At 48.6% G+C, this 8,737-nt stretch overlaps 1 protein-coding gene across 1 annotated transcript; it reads right to left on the bottom strand.

Annotated features, from left to right (window-relative positions):
* Window positions 1–3,719: 3,719 nt before the first annotated feature.
* Window positions 3,720–7,483, bottom strand: LOC112554608. Its single transcript, XM_025222496.1, has 2 exons — window positions 5,078–7,483; window positions 3,720–4,482 (listed from the first exon to the last, which is right to left on the bottom strand). Exons 1-2 carry the CDS (start codon window positions 6,006–6,008, stop codon window positions 3,977–3,979), a joined length of 1,437 nt encoding a protein of 478 aa, XP_025078281.1. The 5' UTR covers window positions 6,009–7,483; the 3' UTR covers window positions 3,720–3,976.
* Between the last annotated feature and the right edge of the window lie 1,254 nt (window positions 7,484–8,737).

Raw genomic sequence — 8,737 nt, 5'->3', positions numbered from 1 at the left:
TGTCCTTTACTAAGCACTGGTCAGGTAGAGGAGGTTCTATATGATTGCCAACATTTCGTCACATTCATGCGGTAATCAGTGAAATCGGTAACCTGAGAATGAAAGCTGTTGTGATGTTTCACCTTAAGAATACTTAGTGCAGTATGTACAAGCTGCCGAAGGTCTGACATGTCAAGTACTATACATAAATACAGAAAAGAAACAGTGATTGTATGTGAGAGGATCGAGGAATGGAAATCGATAAAACAAAAACAAAATCCTGACGACATGTTGGTTATCTGAAGGGCTATATTGCGAAACCCACTATCAAATTGGGGTTAGAATAGTTTAGTGAAGGAATTTATATGCCAGTCCCTTAGAGATTGTATGATCACTGAGCGGTGCGAAGTTAATTCTGCGGCAAAAGCCCTCCCGTGGAAAAGCAATTCACGCAACATATATATATATTCGACTTGAAACAACCGAAGAGCTGTATCACGAAAACACGAAAAAGATCAGAAGACTTTTACCTTGGTGTAGCCGTATACCTTATGCCTGTATATGCTGGTTTGCTCGCTCTCCCTCTGCCATTAAAATCAAAAACAGTAATGTCTAACAGAATAAACACTTTCAAAGTAAAAATGTTCATTTGACCTTTTGAGTCTGTTTCAGCCCTATTATATTCTTTTTATGTGCTCAAATTGATCTTTCGGCTTTCCAGCTTTGAGACATGATGCATTAATTTTGTGAGTAGTTTTCTTGAAGTGCAACTGAGTGCTAAAAAACCCACAGAGAATCTAAATAAAGTATACCTTCCTTTCTGAATGCAGTTCTCGTAGAAAGGAGTTTAAAAATAAACGCACTACCGTCTGCTTAGAATGAATGGCGAACAAAGTTAAGACTGTGTTGTAATCAAGAAACGCCGCCATATTCTGCTCACTCTTCCAATAAATTACAAGACCCTGTGCTGCTCCAGAGACATAAGCTACCGTAGTATGCGATTGCCAGAGAACCTTTGCACTTTATCTAATTTGTCGAGGAAAGGAGAAATAAGTAGAAAGGTATGCGCCGTCTTTGCCTGCAGTTCCTTCCTTTCTAGAAGCATGGCAGCGGGAACTTCCTTGACCTCGGTGTCAACAGTCTGCTAACGGTCCATTCATAACAAGGTTTCGTGACTGGTCCTCCTGCAGCGAGTGCTTATCCTCCATCCCGTTTCCTCTTGACTTGGTGAAGAGGCGGAGGCTGGCATAAAGAAAGAAGCTGTCTGGTTCGATAAGCTGTCAGAACTGAAGATGCTTGAAAGTGGCACTTAAAGACGGTCCTCGAGTGTAAAACTGTTTTTAAATGACTGGGTTAAGTTCATCCCAAGTCCATATTAATATCTCAAGATTCGAACAAAGAACTCTGCTCCTTTTACTCTGTTGTCTAGCTTCTTTAAAATTACATTAACAGTTTAAAATCCTTTGAACTTTGCAATGCGATTTTGAAGAGGTTGAAGACCTTGTGTATCGCGCGATATCATCAAGGTTTGTTACTGCCTTCGATAACATCAGAAATCAATCAGCCCGAGCTCCTTCAATCCCCCATTTTTTGAATATTTTTTTAATGAAACTCGCAGTAGTGATGTTTTGTTAACCTCGCAGCACCTGAAGCTTAATTTCCTGTTTTAACTCGTTGTGGACTTCAACAAAATCATCCTCCCCACCAATCAAAGAAAAAAAAAACAAACTTGAAAGGTTCTTGGCTTTAGACCGGATGCAAGCGGCTGTGCTTGTGGCTGCTTTCTCTCCGATCCAAGGCGACAGCCTCTTAGAACTTCCCTGAAGAATGAAGCCGACCCAAGACGTGGACTTCCGAGTTATCTTCTGACCTTTGACATACCTGGTACAAGTTATCTCCCCACCCTCCACCTACCCCCAGACACTATGGGCCGTAGCTGAATGGAGGCAGCTTCACCTTCGGTTACCATCACCCATTTCCCTCAAGGCAAAATTCAAATTAGCATGGTGGTCTTAATATTAGCGAGAGTGGAAGCCTTGCCTATAAGTTAAAGCCTGACGCGATGGTCGCCATGCTACCCGTGCTCCAGGGGAAGGGGTGCAAGTGAGAGGGGGATCGGCACGGGCGCGTGAATAAGAAGGAAGGAGGAGGGAGCGACGCAATTCATCTTCATTATGGAAACTGCAACTGTGACTGGCGACGCTGGCGGTAAGCACTGTGCAGGTACGGGTACATCCAAACTGGGTATCGGAACTACAACGCAGTTATAAAACGAAAAATACACAAGAAATGACTGGAGGTGAGTACTGTTCACGAAAGGAACCAACTATTCAAATGGAAGCGCCATCTATTGATCGAGTTGTTTCCCTTCAACCACCAGACACTCGTTGTTCGCTGGTTTGGGTTCAATCACCCATTTTCACAAACAACAATCATTATTCATGAAAACACAGAAAAAATGCATTCAAACCACAAAAATATAGAGGACACATACGATACTCTTCATCCTTTATCTTTCCTAGAAGGTAAACAGGTCTGGAAACGTGGCTCCAGAAGTTCGAGTATCATTATGTACAAACACCAGCAACGATCCCCACATTAAGTAGTACTGGAGTAAACTTGCTGAAAACAAACTAATGATTACAAAACAGTTTGTGTTTTCACACACACACACACACACGCACGCTCGCACGCTATCAAACATACCTCAACATCGCCGTAGACACGTGTAGGTGTAGATACATTTAAAAATAAATTCGTCTAACGGTCCATTTAACAAGCACTGACCATTCGATTAACAAGTTTGCAGCAAATCTGCACATTGATAACATCACCAACTTCCCACTTCCCCACCAAGGTTTACATCAATCAAACTTAATAAAATCGTATCGTCCATTGTGTTAGTCTGTGTGCATCAATGTATACAAACAATGTGTTTATATCAATATGTATGAAACAATACATCAATCAGCTACAGGAGAGCTCTCCATCCTGTCTTTTAACCAAATAATCCAGTCAAAATTGTGATTACTTTCGCGAATTTCGACACCAAAAGCTCCATTGAGTCTCTGTGGGTCATGGTCAGTTCGGGGGAAAAACAAACAACAACAACAACAGCGACGTGTGTTGACGATGGAGGTACACGCGCTGCTGTCGTACAGTTCAGGTCCACAGGAACTAATGAGGACATCACGTGACTGCATCAGTCTCCTATCACAGACCTTCCAGCCTCCGATGTCTGCATCACACCGAGAGTAGCAGAACTCGACTGCAAGGAATTCCTCAGGTTCTGCGTCAGGCTGTCTGGCCTCGAAAGTTCCACGAACTGTCACACGTGAACACTCAGTCCTCATATGTCACTGGATAGGTTTAAACAGTTCGATGGACATTCAACACCGAGTTAACAGACACTTTCCACTGATAGCATTTTCCACTGAGAGAACTTTCCACTGGTTTCGAACTTTCACTCCAAACGAGCGTGAAACCTCACCTGCATCATCTTCAGATCCATTAGGACAATAACCGTTTTCATCACCAACCACCACACGGTTCGGTCAAATGATCATCTGCATTTTCAATGTTTTGTTTGTTTGTTTTCTCGTAGGGTTGATGAAAGTTTCTCAAGACTAGGGAATATAGACTTCAATCACAACAATGGATACCAGCTAGCGGTCAGCTGTGACATCAAGAGTGGGGGCAGGTACATTTCCACTAAGACATCAGATACACAGAATGAGTTATTTCATAGTGGAATGAATATTAATAGTATAAATATAAAAATAATGAAAATGTTTTAGACAGCTCTCCACCATATCATGGGAGGAAAAAGGAAGTCAGTGTCACCACCAGGTAAATGTCATTGCCTGACATGCCGCATTTTCAGCATTTTAATGGAGACAGCTCCAAGTTACAATGGTTTCTGTCAGTCAAGAAACTTTATGCGAAGATTCAAAATCGCATTTCTGATCCCTTCCATGTGCCTGAATTTGCCTTCAACTCATCCGTCTTGTCCCTGACGCCTTTCCAGATTCGTCGGTGCCCCTGTCCCTGCCTTGGAGGTTAGTTCCCTTTGCTGGTTGGTCACCTTTTTTCTTGCATCTTCCTCCCTGTGACTGTCCCCCTCCTCCGATAGCTTCCTTTTGATTCTTTTATTGCGCGGCTTTTTGCCCTGCTTACCAGCGCCATTCTTTTTGCGACCTTCTGTCGTGCTGGATTCTGATTGGCTTTTTTTGCGACCATCCGTCGAACTTGATTCTGATTGGCTCTTCTTTCGATCGTCCGGTGTGCTTGATTCTGATTGGCTTTTTTTGCGACCATCCGTCGTACTCGGTTCTGATTGGCTCTTTTTTCGATCGTCCGGCGTGGTTGATTCTGATTGGCTCTTTTTTCGACCGTCCGTCGTGGTCGATTCTGATTGGTTCTTTTTCTTCTTTCCGCGCCTCTCTTTCTTCCTCTTGGGCTTGTTGCGTCTCTTGCGTGTTTTGAAGACAGTCTCTTTCTGTCCTGTCGTAGAGCAAAACACCAGCCGATTAGCGGAAGGTCAAGGGTGCATAGCAGCCAAGAGCATTGTGGGTAAGAAAAAAAAAAGTTGGGGGATGGGTGGGACAAGAAACTGCATTGGCTTAGCGAGTCACGACACTCAATCACTACCACCACCACCACGACGGCCATTACAACACTGATGCTCTCACATGACAAAGCCAGCAAGGTCTTGTTCACTTTAAACCTAAGTCAGCCAGCTACCCCAAAATGGCGACATCCACACCATGAACACCGGCGGTTTCATTAACCAAAAAAATGGAGGGTTTGCTGCAGGTTGACACCCTCTCAAATGTGCGCCTAGTTGTCACATCGTCAGAGCACTACCATCATCATCCTCACGCGCTAGGTGGCACTGGGCTAATAGCTTGGGGAACATGGGCGCGTGCTCGGGGTTTGCGATGCAGCGTGTGGCATCTACGAGGGGGGACACACAACAAAAGTCTGCGCATGCTTGCGAGGGAAGGTGACGTAGGTCATCAACGGGAGATCATGCATGGGAGCAGAGTAAAGCGGGAGAGTATAGCAGCTGTCATGGCAACAAGAACACTACAAGTACCTGAGAGTGGAAAGGGCGAGGAACTCTCGCCAGACACTGTCCGCTGAACGTCCGCGCTCCCCCCTCCAGCAAGCAGGCCGTCCTCCGTCTCTTCGTCCTCCTCTTCCTCGTCCGTGTAGTTGCTGTCGTGCAGCTGCTGGTGGGGGTGTTGCTGCTGGTGGTGGCGGTGGTGCTTCTGGAAGCACAGCCGCTCCGTGTTGGTCACCAGCCGCGGGCAGTCGTACTCCTCGTTTCCCTCGCAGCGGCACGTCCGCAGCTTGTGGGCGCTGGGCTGGCGGTAGAGGATGTGAACGCTGTTGCGGCAGCGCAGGGTGCACTTGGTGCCGTGGAAGAGTTTGGCGCAGTGCTGCACGTAGTACTGCAGCGCCGTCAAGCATGACGTGTCCGCCTCGCAGATCCATCGCGCCAGCCCGCAGCTGACGGCCGCAGTGTCGTCACGGACGCGAGCCATGGCCTCCAGCACCTGTCGCTGGCACACCTGTACTCTCGCCTTCCGCACCTCGCACAGCTGATGTCCGCTGCAGTTGCAGTTGACGAAGGCCAGTCCCGCTCCGTCCGCAGTGGCCAGCAGCGACACCAGCGCCTGCTTGCACGCCGTCGTGCAGTGCGTGTCCTCGCCGTTGATGACGGAGCTGCAGCCGACGAAGAAGTTGTTCAGACCCATCTGGCAGCCCGTGCGCATGGTGCAGTGCATGCGTGCGTGCTCGCACAGCTCCGAGCTCCCAGCCAGCAGGTCCTCGGGCATCGGCAGCAGTCCAGCGCTGGCCTCGTCAGTCGCCCCATCCCTGTTGGAGTTGTTTTTACCGTTGCTGGTGATGTTGGTGGAGGTGGACGTAACGATGGACGAGACGGCAACCAGGGCGAGGGAGGTCGCCAGAAAACATGTTGCTGAGGGAGGGATGCCGGTGCGGATGATGTCACGCGCGAGCATCCCCGGTTAGGAAGATCTCTTTTTCTAGAGGTCTCTGCACGCTGAAGTCGTAGTCAGGTTGACACTGGAGTTGCCACAATAGCCAGTGACATCAGCAGCAAAAGGGTTTAGTAAAATCAAGCAGTTGAAGGGGATGTGATGGAGGTGGGGTGACTTCACGAAGACGAGGTGAGGTAGGTGGCCCACACGTGCACTGAGCGCTGACGGACTGGATACCACGCCATGCCGCATGCAGGCCGTCACTGCACAGAATGCAGTCTGTGGTTGAAGGAGGATGGGGGATAGAAAGACCTGCCCCTTCCTTTCCACCCCACCTTTAGAGCAATTTCCACGGAGGAATCTCTCCCTAGAGCGCCTGGAGACGATTTATCCTTGATAACACTGCCGATTCACTTTGTTGTCCAAGAGGGAAGTGGAAAATCTGGATGACTGACCGCGGATGAGCGCGTGCAATGAGTCGCACGTCTACCTGAAGGACAGCTCTGACTGGCTTCTTGCGCCTGAGTGGAGAGAGTGAAAGGCGAGAGCCAAGGCGGTGAGGGAAAAGGAGAACATACTTCGCTTACAGTGCCCTCACCTACACGAGCGATTCATTGCGGCGGTCCTCGTGCGTTGCTCTTTGAAGAAAAATCAAAAGAAGCGGCATCATGGCGGCTAACATCACCAGCTCCTCCGTCAGCGGCCGATGTGGCTGCTGCGACATACGCCAGGGTTTGTTTACTACACAGCCACGCGCTCACCCGCCATCGCTAACGCCGCCCACCCGCACCACCACCCCTCCTTCTCTCCCTCCCTCTCCTCCTTGTCAGTTCTTCCTTCCAGTTGTCCGTCTTTGTGCTCTCTAATCGCCTCTTTCCCACTTTTTGCTGTCAAACTACACGCGCGCTGTGGATGGGCGCTGACGACCAGTTCGCTCTCCTGACAAGTGAGTGGCCTCTATATCTGTAGTTTCTCTCACATGCATGTCTGTCTATCTCTCCCCCACCTCCCTCCACCCATCTCTCTCTCACATGCAGCCTCCGCTTATCAACAGCCACGGCAACAGCAAACAGAGCCGAACTCACGTGCATGCAGGTGCAACAGCGATAAATCGAACACGCTTAACACTGGAAGTAAGATGCGGTTAGATAAATAAATAAACCAGAAATGCGGGTAAAAGTACCGACACAAGATGTGAAGAACGTTGGAGGCGCAGTCCGCGAGCGCTCTGGGCAGCCGCAGGGGTTCCGCAGACAGTTCGCCGAGGGCCGACGCCGCCTATCGTCTGTCGGTGGACGCGATGCGGGGCCCGCCTGCTGCTGCGTGTGCTCCGCGCCCCGACACAGCGCCACCCCCACGTGTGATCGCTCCGGTCCCTCCCAGTCCTCCCTTCCCCTCCACACCCCCCAACAAAGGTATTCAATGTGTTCTGGTGGAGGCTGGCTCGGTGATAAGTGACTGACGAAGAAAATGAAGTATCTTCCAGCGGGGTAGCTGGGTTCATCAAGTCTCTGTCTACCCTCGAGAATCCTCCAAGAATTTTAATCTTGTAAAATGTAGTGACGTCGTACTCTCTCTTTCTCTCTCTCACACGCATAAAAAAATAGTAGATAGAATACTCGCATACTCTCTCTCTCACACACACACACTTGTTAGTTATCACCAGATGCTCGCACTTCCTTCCAGGACCGCGGCCTGTGTGTCGTAATCAAATCTGACGACCCTGAACCCACCTGACTTTCTGAGTGCAGCAGGCGGGAACTCTTCATCAAGAAGGAGAGAAAGGATGTGGGGAAGCCGTTAGACAAAACGTCATCCTCATCGGTGATCATCTACGCCATACCGTGCTATCGTTGTCAAAGGTGACACAAAGAACATTTAGACCTCGTATAGCAAAGTATAGCACAATTCCTGAAAAATTGATGGAAACTGTTTTTGAACACTCTCCGATCACTTGCATCTGTGCGGACTGTGGTGTGGTTTCGCCCCTTGCAGAAGCGATCCTCACCCGAGATGGTTTCCGGGTGTCGTGAGAGTCAGAGACTGTTGCCCTTACAGTGCGCTGGCTTCTCGCCACCCGGTGGTGTCTGGGAGCAGAAACAAAGCCGCCATTTTCATCGTCACCCGCGCCATGTGCTTCTCATTAGGATTTACCTAGTCCCTTCTTCTCCAACCCTTTCTTCGTGACCCACCCCACAACTTACCCACAGTAGCCCCCTCCCTCTTCTCCTCACTACCACCCCTCTCAAACCCCAGTGTGAGAAGATCGCGAGCAGCTCTTGGTTTGCCGACTTTTCGAGTTTGGAAGGTCCTGTTCCTTCTTGCCGCTTGTAACGTCCCGGATCTCCTCTGACATGAAAATGACAACAAAAACAACAAACAACGAAGTCAAACACTCGTGAAATCAAGCAAATGTCGACCATACCCGCTTTGGTCCTCGAACATCAAAAACTCGGGTACGGGAGGAGAGAGTGGGAAAAGGATTCCGGTTGAAGTAGGAGGGTGGGGTAGGAAAGGTGTGGAAGGTGGGGTTGTTACAGCTTTGTTGTTCTTTGTGCTGATTACCTGTCACAGATTTATTTACCCCTTCCAACCTTTGCCGACTTTTCATGGAACATTTTTTAACAAATGCTGAATAAGTCAACATTGTATTCAGAATCTCAAAAAAAAAGAGACTTAAAAAACCAACATTTTCTATAATTGTGGGCATGGTCCGTTGATTTCGAAGCAAATAAAAACATGAACGACTG

This window comes from Pomacea canaliculata, linkage group LG13, assembly GCF_003073045.1.
Source record: "Pomacea canaliculata isolate SZHN2017 linkage group LG13, ASM307304v1, whole genome shotgun sequence".
NCBI classification, from domain to species: domain Eukaryota; kingdom Metazoa; phylum Mollusca; class Gastropoda; order Architaenioglossa; family Ampullariidae; genus Pomacea; species Pomacea canaliculata.
The sequence above is the reverse complement of the archived record's forward strand: the minus strand, read 5'-3'. Positions and strand labels throughout refer to the sequence as shown.